The sequence below is a fragment of the Anabrus simplex genome, chromosome 5 (genome assembly GCF_040414725.1).
Source record: "Anabrus simplex isolate iqAnaSimp1 chromosome 5, ASM4041472v1, whole genome shotgun sequence".
NCBI lineage: Eukaryota > Metazoa > Arthropoda > Insecta > Orthoptera > Tettigoniidae > Anabrus > Anabrus simplex.
The window spans coordinates 151635443-151653939 of NC_090269.1; the positions used below are offsets into that span (position 1 = coordinate 151635443).

The 18497-nt window shown below is 40.2% G+C and overlaps 1 protein-coding gene across 1 annotated transcript in view; it reads left to right on the forward strand.

The window, feature by feature from the left end:
* The window catches only part of Nup205 (nuclear pore complex protein Nup205), a 676487-nt gene that overhangs the window by 154407 nt on the left and 503583 nt on the right, over positions 1-18497 (forward strand). Inside the window, exon 9 of the mRNA XM_067147168.2 lies at positions 15287-15409. Coding sequence (XP_067003269.1) covers positions 15287-15409 — 123 coding nt within the window. The remainder of the gene's footprint in view (positions 1-15286; positions 15410-18497) is intronic.

The window sequence follows — 18497 nt, forward strand, 5'->3', positions numbered from 1 at the left end:
TTTAACACACCCGATTTCTTGAAGTTAACTTTGTCATAACCAACAACACAAACTGTCACATAATTTTCAAAAATAATATAGATCCACCTCTTGAATAAATATCACAAAATCCACATGGATTGTCACATTGCACTTCAAAATGCCTTCTTTCACAGATGATTAGACAATTTGTAGTCTGACCACCAAATCATGTACACCATACTTTCTTCCAAATGTTTAGAAATACCAAAACTTCTCACTTGTTGCTAACACTTTTGCACTACTTTCCCAGAACAGTCACAGCACAGCTAGGCCACAGGTTCTTACTGATGATGCGGCCGACACGGCCGTTTGCCGCCAGCCTCCATTCAATGTCAGTCCAAACCCGACACCTAGGTGAGATTCAGTTCAGTGGTCTCTTGCACCAAATAAGCAGGGGTTAGACACTGTCCAGTCCGCCTGCCACCAATAGGACGTTCCCCGCAGGATAGTGGTGCCGGATGGTGACGCCCAAGCACACAGTGTGCCTCACAATTTGGCACTTCAGGTTGCTGCCCGAAGTAGCTGGTCACTGCAGCCGCTGTAACACACACAAACCGCAGCAGACAGGGAAATACTTTGAGGTAAAAGTATGCTGCCGGGCTCAAGATCTCGCGCAGAGTCACCCGATGGGTGGCTTAATAAGTATGCAGTAGGGACTCTCCCTCACACACCAGGGATATTAGGGCACTAGTCCCGGGGTAAGCACTGCGATCTACAATTCACGTGACAAGATTATGGTGGGGGTGAAAAACTACAGGAGGGTGCCCTAAACCTGACCATAAAAGGAAGAAAATTCCAAGTAGTGACCCTAAACTAAAACTTATCTAACTTATAATACTAAATCGATTACACTAGAGGATACCTAAAGTATTCACTTACACAATTACTTACAACTAACTTACAATACAACTTATTATTATCTTATAACCAAAACCTTATAAATAACCTTACAATAAAATTATTTTATAACTAAATTCTTACAAATAACTTAAAACTAAATCTACAAGGTCACCAACAATGGTATTTACCCTTCCCTACCAGACTTAAGGTACGTTAATCTGGGAGAGATGTACGCTGCTGAGCTTTTCCTTTCGGGATCACTCACCAATAATGTCACCGTGGTAAGGAACTTTAAGATGGTGCAGGGACCTCGAAATCTGGGGGCCAACTTACTGATAACATGGTCCGCAGCACTACTGACGGGATGTGTTCTAATAAACACCTGGTCACCCACAGAGAAACCGTGCGGTATTCACCCGTGGTTGTAATTACGCTGGACCTTAGCGCAATAAACCTTCAAGTTCTTTCGTGCACGGTGCCAATTAGCTCGGATCTTTTCTGGGCTGGCATCGTCGGGCAGAAGATCATTAATTGACCATAGGTTAGATAGAGGAGAATTTGGAGTAAAAGCCAACATCAACGAAGCAAGGGTTTGCTTGTGGCTTTCATGGACAGCAGTGTTAAATGCAAATGACAACCAATTCAATGAGGAATCCCACTTGGAGTGGTCTGAGGAGTGATAAGTGATTAGGGCAGATCGCAGGTTACGATTCACTCTCTCAGCATAAATGGGCTTCGGGTAATACGGAGTAATGGTTACATGAGCATAGATCAAAACAGAAATTCCGGAACTGGGCCGAAGTAAAGGCTCTTGCGTTATCACTTACCAAGAATTGACAGGGTCCAAACGAGGCGAATATCTGTTTCAAGCACGAGATGGTGGTGTTGGTGTTAGCCATCCGAGTGGGGAACAGCCACGTAAAACGCGAAAAGGCGTCAACACACACGAGTATGAAACGATGACCATTCCGAGATCTCGGGAAAGGCCCAATATAGTCTATGAACAGTCTTTCCATGGGGCGAGAAGCTTGCTCAGAAGACAAGAGACCTAGACGAGTATTCGGGGCAGGTTTACTGATGTTGCAAATCTTACAGGACTTGACAAGGGTACGGATCTCACTATCCATGGATTTCCAAATAAAGTGGTTACGGATTTTTTCTCTTGTTTTGAAAACGCCCAGATGACCGCCCACTGGGGATTCATGAAATTATTTGAAGAGAGCCGGGACCAGGTTAGATGGGACTACAATTTTGGGGTCTCTGCGACCACGAGCAGGACAACACAAGACACCATTCTTAAGAATATAGGGCTTAACATGCTCACCGGATTTAATCCTGTTGACAATGGCCTTTAACTCAGGATCATCCTCTTGATGTTTGGCAATATCCTTGAAAAGGAAGGGAGAGTCAGTGAGAACAACATTGACAAAAGCTGATACTTGTTCGGGAGATGGGTCAACTGGTTCGGATTGAGGGTCAGAGCTGTCTGGATGAAACATCCTACTGAGGCTATCAGCCACAACGTTTTCTGTGCCACGAATGTAGCGGGCTTCAAATTGGAAGGCTGAGATGCGCACTACCCATCGTGCTAGACGACCGGTCGTTCGCGGCTTGGCCAGTACCCAACTCAACGCCTGATTGTCAGTTTCCAGATCGAAAGGGAGATGTTCCAGGTACATTCTGAAGCGTTTTAAGGAGAAGACAAGGGCTTCCAACTCATAAATGGAATAATTACGCTCAGCAGGATTCAGGGCACGGGAAGCATAAGAAATAGGACGACGCCCTTCTTGAAATTCCTGTAGAAGAACTCCGGATATGCCTGAGGAAGAGGCGTCAGTCTGAAGGATGAAGCGTTTAGAAAAGTCTGGCATAGCCAGTACAGGGGCGTTACATAAGGCAGATTTCAAGTCCATGAAGGCTTCACGTTGGGCATCACCCCACACAAATTTGGCATCCTTTTTTCTCAGATCGTTCAATGGAGCCGCATGTTCAGCAAAATTAGGACTGAATTTGTGAAAGAAATTCACCATGCCAATGAATCTGGCTACAGCCTTGACGTCCTTTGGAGGGGGAAAATTCTGGATGGCGGCAGTACGAGACTGATCGATTGAGACACCCCTCCCCAACACGATATGTCCTAAGGAGGACATCTGGGGTTGTGCGAAGGAAACCTTGGATGCCTTGAGGGTTAGACCTGCCTTACGCAGTCTTTCAAGCACTTCCTTGAGATGGAGTAGGTGTTCCTCGAAGGTTTCGTTAAAAATTACGAGATCGTCAAGGTAATTATAAACAAACTTGAACTTAATGTCCGATAAGACATAATCTAGTAACCGTGTAAAGACAGCCGCTCCAGTTGCTAGGCCAAAAGGGACGCGTTCGAATTCATATAGGTTCCAATCGGTTGCAAATGCAGTGAGATGCTTGGATTCTTCGGCAAGGGGTATCTGGTAATAAGCCTGATTTAAATCGAAAGTGGTGAAAATTTTTGCATTAGCGAACCAAGAAAAACAAGAGTGTAAATCAGGAAGTGGGACAGATTGGAGGACTACCTTACGGTTCAACATCCGATAGTCCACTACAGGCCGATAACCACCTTGTGGTTTGGGAACCAGAAACATTGGAGAAGAATAGGCTGACTTGGAAGGCTGTATCACTCCATCAGCGAGCATTTGATCAATGATAGCCTTCAGGGCTTTCATTTTGGGAGGTGACAACCGGTACGGAGGAGAGCGAACAGGTATGTTATCTGTAACCTCAATTTTGCATTCTAATACATTGGTGACGCCTAACCTGTCGGTGAAGACATCAGGGATCTTATCGCAGAGTTTCTTAAGTTGATTATCCTGCTCTTCGGGTAAGTGATTAAAATCAAAAGCCTTGGGTTCATCAGAATCTTCGGGAACAGCGTTAACATGGCAAGGCAGCATAGGGGAGCGATCACACAGCTCAAAGGTTCTTGCACAAAATTTAAAATGGAAACTGTTGAACTGGAGGTCCAAAATCATGCCTGTTTTAGCAATAAAGTTTGCACCCAATATGAATTGACAGGATAAATCTTTTGCCACTAGCACTGGCATTTTCCAGGTGAAATCACGGACTCTAATCTTGACCTCTAGGGACCCTACAATATTCAATGAATTGGAATTAGCCGTATGGCAGGTTAAGGACACGGGTTGTAATGTAGGTAGCTTGCAAACTGTTTTCATAGAATCATACCAGGTCTCGCTCATCAAGGTGACACTACTCCCAGAGTCTAGCAACGCACAGACAGGTTCATTATTTACCTCTATGCATAAATATGGTAGTTTACAAGAAGGTATGGCAGAAATCCTACAAGATTGTAAGAAATGAAGACCAGAGTCAGACTGAGAGCAATCATTAACCACAGAATTAAGTAAATTAACCAAGGTACAGTCATGATCGACAAGACAAGAAGCCATGCTTTGGGATTTGTCAGCAGAACCGGCGGTTAGACATCTAGCACTACTATGGCCTGGGGTTCCAGAGCCAGAAGTGTTACGTGGGCACTGCCTAGAGAAATGCCTAGTTGATCCACAGTTACGGCAAGAAGTATTGGTGGAAGAGCCTCCACCCATTGCAGGTTTCCTATTGCCTAATGTCGCGGCCTTGAGACAGTCCCGCTTGAGATGAGCCGTGGAGCCACAATTGAAACATGAACGGGGATTATGCGAGTTGGAAGCAGGTGACGGGGTGGTTTTAGAATCCTGAGTAGGGGGTACGGTTATAGGAGGTGGGGCCAATGCCAGGCGTAGCTGGTCAGCATATCGAATGCCTTCAGCGGACACTGTAATTGCTTCCAACTGGGCGAACGTTGTAGGTCGGGGTGAAAGAGCCAGATATGATCTATAGTTCGGGGCGAGACCTTCAACTATGTTGGCAACCATCTGAGCCTCTGAATAATGGAGTCGGACAATCTTAGCTTGGAGCTTAATGTCTTGAACATACTCAGATAGTGACTCATTAAAATGTTGTACTCTAAAATAGTGCTTCTGCACTAATGCAGACAAGGCACGAGCAGGAATGAAATATTCAAGAACATGGGCATGAAATTGATCTACTGACCATCTTTCAGTAATGGCCCTGACAATGTGCTCAGAAAGAGCTCCAGAGACATGTGGGTATGGAATTTGAAATACATTGTCGTTACTGAGATTATACATTATTGCCTGATCCTTGAACTCGGTTAGAAAGCGAAGGAGGGAAATAACTTCACAACGGAGTTAGCTGAAAATTTCGAGATACCTTTAAACACAGTGGTCAACGGGTGAGGCAGATTGGAGAAAATCTGCGGGAAGACAGGTGTAGGGGGTGCTTGGGAAGGCTTAGAATAGTCCAGAGGGTTTAGCAAGGCCTCGTGCCTTTGATTCGGGTGCCCTTGTGAAAAGGACGGAGTACAGGATAGGTTAGGATTAACGTTATCCTGCAATGTTAAGGGCGCAGACAACCTAATTTGAGAAAGGTTCTCACTAATCTGAGAGACCGTTTGGGCATTAACCGGTTGTGTAGAGGTTATGCAACTCGATGCGGGTGGCGCTAGGACAGGTGGGTGGTTTTACACCATTGAATCAGAACCGGGTTGATTAGGAATAGAAGGTAAACACTGAGCTTCAACGGAATTAGCAGGAATCATAGGAAAACTTGTACGGTTACCAACATGCAAAAGAGATGTATCATTAGAATGACTTACAGGTGTCCTAGGTTCAGACAACAAAACAGAAGATCCCAGGGTAGCATTAGTCACCTCAGACTCCTGAATATGCCTAACACCAGCACTAGGTGTCAGATCGCCACTTGAGCAGCAATAGATGCCTCGCCACAATTAACACTATCCCTCATTCCAGATGGGATCGACACTTGAATTTGAGAAACGGTGTTATTTAACTTATTGCCTTCAAACAAACCACTGATTCTGTAGAAAACTTTGGAAAACTGTTCTAATAAGGTCTGACATTTCTGCCGCTCAACTTCCGGGAATTCAATAGACAACAAATCCTTAATCCTGTCCAAATAATGTAATAACTGCCCCTTAACCCGCGCTAATTGGCCATGTGAGGGCTTAGAAGCACTAAAGGACACAAGAATGGCGTTAAATTCAGGTAACCTATCTTCAATCACGGCCAAAGACTCACGCAACTCGTCTGTAGTTAACTCAGGTATGGTTATAGGTAGGTCAAGGGACTGCTTCAACAGGCTAGTGTCATCTCTGACATTCCCTGTCGAATCAATTTTGCAAATTTTTAACTCGTAAATCAGTTTTGCCTTTTTTAAATGGAAAGGATTAGGAACAGCGCGAGCCATCCTGACAGGTAGAAGGAAGATTTCAAGCGATATACGAACCACACTTTTTACGGAGTTTTAGGTTAGGTATGATCACGGTTCACTTTTCTTCTTCCGCAATCTAGCGCTTGCCTCTGCTACCAAATGTTACCTCCACTACAGTGGCAACACCAAACAAGGCACAAACAGAGTTAAAAGGGGAAGGTAAGAGCAAACTACACAATATAAGAAAACACTACACACTCGGACAAACAGTAGCTGGCATTACTCGGATCTCCAACAAAACATGTACGAAATATCAGTTGGGCCAACTAGTGAACAACAAACCGGGAAGATGAAAGGGCTGGGAACCTACCAAAGGCATGGACATGGCTTAGATAGCGGATTCCGAAAATAAATCACCGTGCTCCTTAGATTTGAAAAATATTATTTACAAAATAATCTTACAAATACATTCGAAGTTACGAGCTATAAGTTCAGTGGTATCCATAGCTTATTTCGTAGCAGGGTAAATTCAACTTTCAAAACAACTAAACATCTAGTTACCAATGCAGTAGTACAATGCAATTTACAGGTTATCCAAAGTCTAGCGTACCTCAAGTGATACAGAACTACCAGAGGCAAACCCCAAGGGAAATAATATTAAACTACAATATACATATTTTAGTGAAACAAGGAATGGGAATGCCTCGGAAACGAACAGGTAAGTCCAGCTGAAAAATTAAGGCGTCATAAGTAACTAATTTGGTGAATCTAGGCGAAGTTAGGGCAGACTCCTGTACGAAAAGCAAATCGGAACATAACGGAAATTTTAGCAGGAAAGGAATTCAAGAATGCTTACCGGAGGAGTGTGCCATCCCGGAAACCGGGGGACGTCAACCAGATAGGCTGCTCGCAGACAGATAAACCGAGACCGACAGAATTCAGGATACAGAATTAATTCTAACACTGCCTCGCTCACTATATATAGGAATTACTGGCCTTGGAGGCAGTCAATCAGCGTGCACGAGTTCCCTATCGCCACCTAGACTCACCAATCACAACCTTACTTTTGATCGCGAACTTTGACTAACATTCTAGAATACGCATGATCGCGAAAGTCGTTTTTTTCCAGAATAGACAGAACACACTTTCTAGAACACGTACCAACAAAGTAACACACCCTGTACAAAAGTTATGTAACTTTCTGGATCTTTCCAGGAACTATAGACAGAATTCTACTATTTACAAATGCCTATGTTACAACATTGTACAGTACAGGTTAGGTCAATAAAAATAAAACATGATATTGTATTTTACAAACAAAGACTTCAAAAAAAATACATTCCACTCGCATTACATATTTTACTTGTAACAGAAATATAACTTAGTTTTACGTAATTGTAATGAGCACGTGCTTTTTTAAAAGACACTACTGTATTTGCGAAGTTTCCTCTTTGTCGGTGTAGGAGGAAGTAGAGCGAAGAGGACTCGCTCGGTTGGCCTTTGATAAGCTGCCAGTAAGTAAGGGTTCCTACCCACATTTTCTACCTCCAGTAACCCACCCTCCTAACCTACCCTAAACTACCCCTCCTTCATCCCTATCTTATCCTTTCTCACCATGTTTTAACTTTAAACCCTTTTAATCTTTTCTTATCCACTAATCTTCTTTCTTTATTAACTTATCTTATTTTTCTTTTCACCTAAAAAAAAAAAAAAAAAAAAAAAAAAAAGCTACATTGCCACCTTCATTTTGGGTCCTCACTTTCAAATTTAAACTCATGCCTTGCGTCTGCCAACTTTGACTACTTCAATCACGACCTGAATTTTTTTGTATTCAAGAAATAACGTACTGTGCATACACGTTTTCATTTGTTTCCGGTATTGTGCTTTTTACCATTTTTTTTCCATTCACTATTGTTTTTTCACGTCAACTGTTCTAAAAATCTGTTCTAAAAATCTTCAAGATCATAATTTTGTATTCGATTATATTGAACTAAACAAATTCTTGATCATTAATCTATCCGTCAATCTCCGTCAGCGTATGAAACTACAGCACTTGACGTTGTAAACACTGCGCCAATCTTCTGGAGCTTGCAAGTCCCTCATTAACAATCGCCTGCTACTGTCAGCCCTGTCCTTACATCACTCTGCCAATGGCAAAATTGACAATGCTGCTTTGCTTTACTAGGTTGGTTAGATGTTTCCTGTATGATTGCGTTCGGTCGAGAGCAACTCCAAGATATTTCAGGTTGGCATTGTGAGGGAGAAGACTTCCATTAAGTGACACTTTCAAGGTGATATTCGCTTGCTGGTTATTTAAATGGAAGAAGCAGGTTTCTGTTTTACTAGGGCTTGGTTTCAAGCACCATGTTTTGAAATGTGCACAGAACATCCAGGTCTGCATTTGAAGTTCTCTCTATCACATTAGCATCCACATGCTGACTAATTATTGCGAGATCGTCGGCATAAGCAAATTGACGAGAGCTCGCGAAAGGTATGTCTGCAATATACAGGTTAAACAGTAATGGAGAGAACAGATCCTTGTTAAGTACCTTTATTTAAAGGGTGTGTTGTATAGCAGGAACGGCTCAACAAGTTGCCCAAAACCCATGTAACATGTTATTGCTGGCATTGTTTTGAGACCGTGCTGTTAGGAGTGTGCAGCTGTGAGCTCACATCCGGGAGGTAGTGGGTTTGAACCCCACTGTCGGCAGCCCTGAAGATGGTTTTCCGTGGTTTCCCATTTTCACACCAGGCAGATGCTGGGACTGTACCTTAATTAAGGCCATGGCCGCTTCCTTCCCTTTCCTAGGCCTTTCCAGTCCCATCGTCACCATAAGACCTATCTGTGTCGGTGCGACGTAAAGAACTAGCATTTTTTGAGCTCTGTAATGAAGATGAATTCTCAAAGACTCTTCTATACCACTAAGTCCTACAGTATTATACATGGGCCAATAATTTTTACTAGAAGGAGGCGTGGTGAAGACGTAGTTGGTCATCTGGGCATAAAAAAAAAAAGATTGCGCTTCAGGAGTAGTTTACGGTATACATCCTTCTCAATCAGGGTGTTTCTATCTTAGAATGTTGCTACATCACGTACGTGGTCTGACCTCATTCGAGTACCTAAAAACTTTAAATGGGGTTGTCAAAGAGATCTATCAAGCAGCTTGTTGTGACAGAGGTTTGCTAGAAAAAGATGACCATTGAAAAAATGCTCTGAGAGAATATTTGTTTCTACAATGCTCAACAAAACCGAGAGAGTTGTTACTAGTCATACTTTTATTTTGTCAGTCATCGGAACCATTGATATTATGGGATAAATTCAAAGATGATTTGTGTGAAGATATTAGACACATACCTTTCAGTTAAGACGTTTATAACGAAGGTTTGATACAAATAGAAAATCATCTATTGGAATTAAATGATAAAAGTTTAAGTAATTTTGGATTACATTCTTCTATTCGTACACAGAATAATACTATAGACACAACGGTACGTCAGTATACTAGCAATTATTTGACAGCATTTGTCGATGAAAATGTGCCAATATTAGTCCCAGATCAAAAAGACTATAGTAGATAGCGTGAATAATAATAAATGATTTTTGTTTTTTTGTTTATTAGAGCTCATCTTTGTGGAAACGCACACAGCAATTTCCCACACCTGCTAAAACTTGGAGAAGGAATTTTTCCCTCTTTAAATGTAGGCAGTAATTATGACGTCCTTCTGGATAAGTCTCTAGGTCAAATCGTCTATAATTTAGGAAGTTTAGTAGATGCAGTATACCCTGACATCGAAAAGTTACGAGAAGGGGGCTTTCATTTGCTGTGTTCTAGAGCAATAATGTCGCCTACGAATTACAATGTCAACGTAATAAACAATTTAGTTATACAGAAAGTACCTGGTCAGATCAAAAAGTATGCATCGATCGACACGGTAACAAATATCTAGGACGCAGTGCATTACCCACAGGAATTTTTAAATGCACTTAATCCCTCTGGACTGCCATCTCATGAATTAACATTAAAAATCAGAACACCAATCATGCTTTTGAGAAATTTAAGCCCTCGTAGCATGTGTGATGGGATGAGGCTACTTATAAAGGAATTGAAGGACAGTTTAATTGTAGCGACCATTATCACCGGCCCTGCAGCCGGTCAGTTAGCTCTTATTTCTAGGATACCCATGATCCTCACCGATTTGCCAATTCCGTTTAAACGACTTCAGTTTTTGGTGAAAACATCTTTTGCTTTAACAATTAACAAATCCCAGGGCCACACCTTCAATTTAGTAGGGATTTTCCTACGAAACGAATGCTTTACTCATGCCCAACTTTATGTTGGCCTATCGCAGGTCTGAGCTCCCGAAAATCAATATATTCTGCTACCACAAAATAAAACAAAAAATATTGTTTACAGGGGAAACTATAATCGATAAACTGTGAAACTACTGAACCGATTTTAATCAATCTTTCACTAATAGAAAGCTACATTATCCAGATGTAACATGGACTACGTATAAACGTTCAATGAATTAAGTTCCACAAATAGTATATTATTTAGTATTATAGAAGAAAAGTGGTTTATGTCTGTTTTACTTATGTATGGTGCAACCACACAACAACTACAGCAGCCCTTGATCTAAAACTTTGCATGCACGTATCTACATATCCTGCCAGTAACATAGACCTAATCTTATTTTGATATTTGTAATAGTAACCACATGTCAGATCAAACAATACATTCAATAATATTTATATATTTGTGGTACTATCTAGCAGCAGTTTACTTACACTATAATTTCAAACATGACAAATAATTTCTACGTACTTAAGTACGTCATTGATATAAATATCTAATGAAGTCAGTCACACCGATAGTATGAGTAATTAAAATCAGTTTCTGATAATCCGTACGAAGAACGGGTACTTCTGCTAGTAGATCTTATATTTTAATAATCATAGTCAGATACTAGTTTCGACCTACTTCAGAGTTTATTCTCAGCCTTTAACAAAAATGTTAATGTCAAAAAGCACAATCGTTCTTCTGCAATGTGCCAACACATTCCCGATTTTAACCCGTAGAGAGCCAGGCAACAATATGTCGTCGTTTCCCATATATTACAAATCATCACTCTCATTTTTGATCCATATTGAAAACAGCGATCTCACTTAGTTTACAAAAGGAGTACATTTATTGTTCAAAATATTCAATACAATCAGTACCACGTTTTGTGGTTAATTAGAAATAGAAAATCAGAATATTATGGGGACATGTTTCGCCTTTCTTATTGGGCATCACCAGCCATATTAATTTAATCTTAAAACAAACAATGTTAAAAGGACAATGACATTTGTAAATTGTAAAAATTGAACTTATGATGTTAACTTTACAAAATATTGGTTATAAAATATTATATTGGGACATACAACACCTGCTAAAATTATTGTAAACTAATTTAAAATCATGTCTAAAAGAGAATTTGTGTCAATATAAAGTTCTAAAAACGGCACATGTCTGGTACTGATGTGGATCCTCTTCATTATAAAAATCAGTATATATTCACTGCGGTAGTTGCCAACATAAACTTGAGGGTGAATTTTGTTTATATATTGCATTCCAACATTAAAAGATTGGTTAAGAGAAAAGGCGAATGTTATGATGTTATCCTCAGTAAGTTGATTGGTCTAAAATATTATCTGATATAACCGTTGCAAACAGACGTTAGTGTGCTGGTTGAAGTTGCTATGAGACAAGTTTATTTCGAGTATTTGAAAGTTATGTTTGATTTTCATGTGAAAATGTAGTCCTTCTAGAAGATGTGGAACATCGATGAATGAGTGTTGTTATACTGCAAAAGAAACAAAAAGACTTGTTTGACGTGTTTGTTTAAATCGTATGTTAATGTCCAAGAATTGTGTATTATGTAAAGGGGGTACTTACTCAAATGCCGTATATTATCTATCTTACTGTATTAGCAGCGTTGGTCTGTCTGGAGTTCCTACTTCGCGTGTTGTAATGATGTGATAGAGGGAGGGGGGCATGCTGAGGGGAAGCGGAAGTGGGCGGAGCATTACATGTCGGTGTTAATGTGGGAGGGGGGGATTGTTTGGAGGGGCAAGTGCAGGCTTAGTGTTCGGTGGGATAAAGGGAGTTGTTCATTTAATGAATTTAAATATGCGTAGGACTTTGTTTAGCATTGGATTGACTGCTTTTAATAGCTTAGATGTTAACGTATATAAGGGACTCTTGACTTCCGTATCATCATTAAGGTTGCAATCTTTATTAAGTGTTTTGTCCAGAAAAATATATATAATTCTCTAATTCATTTAGAAGTTTACCTTTATTAGTATTCCTGATTATTGAGAGATCCTTTTCTGTTGAAGTAAAACGGTGACCTGTTTCCTTCATGTGCGTGCTCATTGCCGAATATTTATTGTGCTTATCCGCATTGAAGTGTTCCATGTGTCTTATAAAGAAGCTTCGTCCAGTCTGTCCAACATATGAAATTCCACACTGGGAACATGTTAACCTGTACACACCTGAGCCTGAATATTTACTGTTATTATTATTATTATTATTATTATTATTATTATTATTATTATTATTATTATTATTATTATTATTTAAACAAGAAACATCAGATGGATGGACAGTGGAGATTGTTGCCGAATGAGGTTATCTATCGGGAAAGTGAGTCCATCACAGACACGATGAGAAAAAGAAGAATTGCCTTTTTTTTGGTCATATATTTCGACTAAGTGATAACAGAGTTTTAAAACAATTATGTAATTACTTTTGGAATAGTAAATCAAAAAACAATTGGTTTAAAGAAGTTCAAAGTGATTCGGAGGAGTTGAATATTACAATGCAAACCATAGAAAACAGAGGCGAGAAAAGTATTTTGAAGAATAAATGCATCAGGCTTCCTCTGACCACTGTACAGAGGAAACAATATGTTATAACGGATGCGGAGAGGGCAGCCAGGTCAACCAGACTCAAGACTTTTTGGGAGAAGAAAAGGAAGACAAATTTGTTGTAGTCTGATTTAAGTGCTCCAATGTGGGCGTAAACTCTGTAAATAATAATAATAATTGTCTGTAAAGACTTTTCTACAGGATATTTTTGATAATTTGCATATTGATAACCATCATCAAGACTTCAAGAATGATTGCTTGTATATGTTATTCTGTTTGATTTTTGAATTTATTTTTTTTTTTTTAATGTTGTGACAAGTTTAAAGGTTTCGAGATTAATCTTTCTTATGGACTTTATGAAATTCTTCAGAAACATTGCAGGAGAGAAGAGGCAATAAAAAGTTGACAGCTGAAGACCAATCTCAATGGGCAGACCAACTCAAGTTGGAGTCAAGATAGCAGATGCAGAGAACAAAATAAAATTAACACCCCTCTTAACCTCTTCAGTGGCACGCCCCAGAAATTCTCAGGTTGCGCACGCTTGCGCATAACGTCACCACCCGAGAAATTCTCGTTCAGTGCAGTGTTCATTTTGCAATTGCCCAATAATTTCTCGGGTACTGTAATCTCTGTGGAAAATGTTTTCCAGCATTTTCAACAGATGGCAGGAGGGTTTTCAGCTGTCTTCATGATGTCTCTGGCCTAAAATATGCCTTATCTTCTCTACTTTACATATACAATCTCTGACCAGCTGACGAGGTAAACAGAAATGGCAAGCACGAGACGGAAAAGATGTGTCTGAAGACAAGGAATTACATCAAAGATGAATCTCTAAGTGACATTAGTATTTCTGATAGTAGTGATAATGATTCTTCAGATGATTTACCTTCTTATTATTTATAGTGAAAGTGAAGAAGATATTTCGCCAGAAGCTAAGGTGCTGGTAGGACTTGTTGAATATACATTCGTGTGGAAAAAGTGTAAGCCTGGGGATAATGTCCGATCTAATATAATTCCATTTACAGGAAATCCTGGTGTGAGGGATGGATTATTACCAGAGGTGAGTGCAATTGACTGTTTTGAACTGTTTCTAAACGGATGAAATTTTAAATTTGACAGGGACCGAAAAAAATTCGTAGGCCCTATGCTAAAAGTAAATAAATAAATCTCCGCATGCATGGGCACAGTTTTGGAAAGAAACAAACTCTTATGAAATTTGGTAGTTTATTGCATTAGTGTTGTTGGGAATAATACAAAAGCCTGAAATAAAAATATATTGCTCACAAGACAGTATTCTCAAAACACCAATATTTTATTAAACCATATCACAGGCCTACTGTAAAAGGTGTAAATATAGAGTGTAAAGTAAGTTTTTATTAACCTTGAGTAATATATGAATGTGTTCCCTTAATAATTGTTATTCATTCCTTGCTTCCTGAAATTAAATAATTTCCTCCGAAAAAACCTCACTTTTCTGGCACAGGAGGTCTGCCAGAACCCGCCACTGAAGGGGTTAAGACTCACAAATTTTCAGCAGAAATGACGCATAGAAGTGCTGTAGCAATTTCAGACGAATTGGGAATGAAAAAGTACTAGGGAAGAACCAAACAATACAACCTTCAAGAGAAAGTGGTCCAATGTGGCCAGTAAAGTTAATGCTACTTATGAAATTAATGTTGATGGATGGAAGCTACTTGCAAAGATGAGTGTGAGGATATGCGAAAAGAAGTATTACCAGTGTGAGGATGTGCATTAAGGAAAATGTAGAAGGATAAGAAAGAGCCCTCAAGTAAGGTAGTATGAAATTAGGAAAATGCTATGAAGGATTTTTTAACTGTAGGGACTTCCAGAACAGACATATTAGTGCAGCCACAGAAAATGGAGGAAATTGAAAAGCGAAGAAAAATGTTAGACATTAAAGTAAAGAGCACAAAACACACTAAAAAATAGTTGGAGCAGGTTAAGAAGAGTGAGGATGAGGTGGAAGGATAGGAGAAGAGGGAAGTAAATGTACATGGAGAAGGCAAAGTTGAAGGGACCTCCACAATTTACATTTATGGATTTTCAAAATGTGTTTTCACAGTTCTTGTGATCATACTTTTCTCTTAAAAAAAAAATTATTTTGTTCAACTTTTCGTAGAGAAGTAACAATATTTGTAAATTGACCCTAGAGTGAACTGGAGAAATAGCTAATTCTTGTGTTTTTTGACAGATTTTTTTTATTTCTAGGAATTTTATATTCGTCGATTGCATACCTTGATAACAGACTTCATAGTGCACATGCCAATGAAGGTGAAAGAAATGAAGAGTAATGCAGATGAGACTTCCCGAACAGTCCAAGTATATTCCCAGGTACGTACAAACAAAACATAATTTTCTAATGAAATGAATGCTTAAAAAATGAGTATATTCAACAGTTTACATACATTGTGTTTTAGGGACTCATCATCAGATTTACTCTGGCTCAATGGCTGACGTCCTGCTTACATTGTGTTCTAGTGACTCATCATGAGCTCTAGTCTGACTCTGCAGTTGACGTCTTAGCTACATTTTGCTGTAGTGACTCATCAGTAGCTGTAGTCTGGTTCAATGGCTGATGTCTTAGCAACATTGTGCTGTAGTGGCTCATTATTAGCTATAGCCTGGTTTATTGGCTGACGTCTTAGCTACAATGTGTTGTAGTGGCTCATCATTAGCTCTAGTCTGGCTCAGTAGCTGACATCTTTGCTACATTGTGCTGTAGTGGTTCATCATTAGCTCTAATCTGACTCAGTAGCTGACGCCTAAGTTACGTTGTGCTTCAGTGGCTCATTATAAGCTATAGTCTGGTTCATTGGCTGACAGCTACATTGTGTTGTAGTGGCACATAATGCTTCAGTAGGTGACGTCTTAGCTACGTTGTGCTGTAGTGGCTCGTCATTAACTCTAGTCTGACCCAGTAGGTGATGTCTTAGCTATATTGTACTGTAGTGGCACGTCATTAACTGTAGTCTGACTCAGTAAGCGACGTCTTCGCTACATTGTCCTGTAGCTCGTCATTAACTGTAGTCTGACTCGGTAGCTGATATCTTGTCTACATTGTCCTGTAATGTCTCATCATTAACTGTACTCTAAGTAGTTGATGTTTTAGCTACATTATACTATAGTGGCTCATCATTAACTCTTGTCTGACGCAGTAGCTGATGTTTTAGCTACATTGTGCTATAGTGGTTCATCATTAATGTTACCTCTACTACAGTGGTAACACCAAACAAGGCACAAACACGGTTAAAAGGGGAAGGTAAGAGTACAATACACAATATAAGAAAACACTACACACTTGGAAAAACAGTAACTAGCCTTTACGCGGATCTCCAGCAAAACAAGTACGTACCGAGCTCGATAGCTGTAGTCGCTTAAGTGCGGCCAGTATCCAGTAATCGGGAGATAGTGGGTTCGAGCCCCACTGTTGGCAGCCCTGAAGATGGTTTTCCGTGGTTTCCCATTTTCACACCAGGCAAATGCTGGGGCTGTACCTTAATTAAGGCCACGGCCGCTTCCTTCCAATTCCTAGGCCTTTCCTGTCCCATCGTCGCCATAAGACATATCTGTGTCGGTGCGACGTAAAACAAATAGCAAAAAAAACAAGTACGTAACTATCAGTAGGGCCAACTAGTGAACGACAAAACAGGAAGATGGAAGGGCTGGGAACCTACCAAAGGCATGGACGTGGCTTAGATAGCGGATTCCGAAATGAATCACCGTGATCCTTAGTTTTTAAAATATTATTTACAAGATAATTCTATATATACATTCCAAGTTATGAGCTATAAGTTCAGTGATATACATAGGTTATTCGTAGCAGTGTAAATTCAAATTACAAATGAACTGTACATCTAGTTACCAATGCAGTAGTACAATGCAATTTACAGGTTATCCAAAATCTATCGTACCTAAAGTGATACAGAACTATCAGAGGCAAACCCCAAGGGAAATACTATTAAACTACAATATACATATTTTAGTGAAACAAAACGGGAATGCCTCGGAAACGAACAGGTAAGTCTAGCTGAAAAACTAAGGCGTCGTAAGTAGCTAATTTGGTGAATCTAGGCGAGGTTAGGGCAGACTCCTGTATGAAAAGCAAATCGGAACATTACGGAATTTTTAGCAGGGACGGAATTCAAGAGTGCTTACCCAAGGAGAGTGCCATCCCGAAAACCGGAGAGACGTCATCCAGATAGTCTGCTCGCAGACAGACAAACCGAGACCGACAGAATTCAGGATACAGAATTAATTCGAACACTGCCTCGCCCACTATATATAGGAATTACTGGCCTTGGAGGCAGCCAATCAGCGTGCACGTGTTCCCCATCGCCACCTGGACTCACCAATCACAACCTTACTTTCGATCGAGAACTTTGACTAACATTCTAGAATACGCATGATTGCGAAAGTCGTATTTTTCCAGAATAGACAGAACACGCTTTCTAGAACACATACCAACAAAGTAACACACCCTGTACAAAAGTTATGTACCTCTCTAGATCTTTCCAGGAACTATAGACAGAATTCTACTATTTACAAATGCCTATGTTACAACATTATACACTACAGGTTAGGTCAATAAAAATAAAACATCATATTGCATTTTACAAACAAAGACTTTAAAAAAAAATACATTCCACTCGCATTACATATTTCACTTGTAACATCTTCCTCCCCCCGAAAGTCGAGCCCTGCTCGACCAATAATATAACATCACTGGGGAGCAAGCGATAGAACGTTTTCACACAGTACCAATAGTAAAGGTACATTACTTAAACACACACGATTTCTTGAAGTAACCTTTGCGATAACCAACCAACACAAACTGTCATATAATTTTCAAAAATAATATAGATCCACCTCTTGAATAAATATCACAAAATCCACATGGATTGTCACATTGCACTTCAAAATGCCTTCTTTCGCAGATGATTAGACAATTTGTAGTCTGTCCACCAAATCATGTACACCATACTTTCTTCCAAATTCTAGAAATACCAAAACTCCTCACTTGTTGCTAACACTTTTGCACTACTTTCCTACAACGGTCACAGCACAGCTAGGCCACAGGTTCTTGCTGATGATGCGGCTGCCGACACGGTCATTTGCCGCCAGCCTTCATTCAATGTCAGTCCAAACCCGACACCTAGACGAGATGCAGTTCAGTGGTCTCTTGCACCAAATAAGCCGGGGTGAGACACCGTCCAGTCCGCCTGCCACCAATAGGACGTTCCCCGCAGGATAGTGGTGCCGGATGGTGATGCCCAAGGCACACAGTGTGCCTCCCAATTTGGCACTTCAGGTTGCTGCCTGAAGAATCTGGTCACTGCAACCGCTGTAACACACACAAATCGCAGCAGACAGGGGAATACTTGCGGTAAAAGTATGCTGCTAGGCTCAATATCTCGTGGTC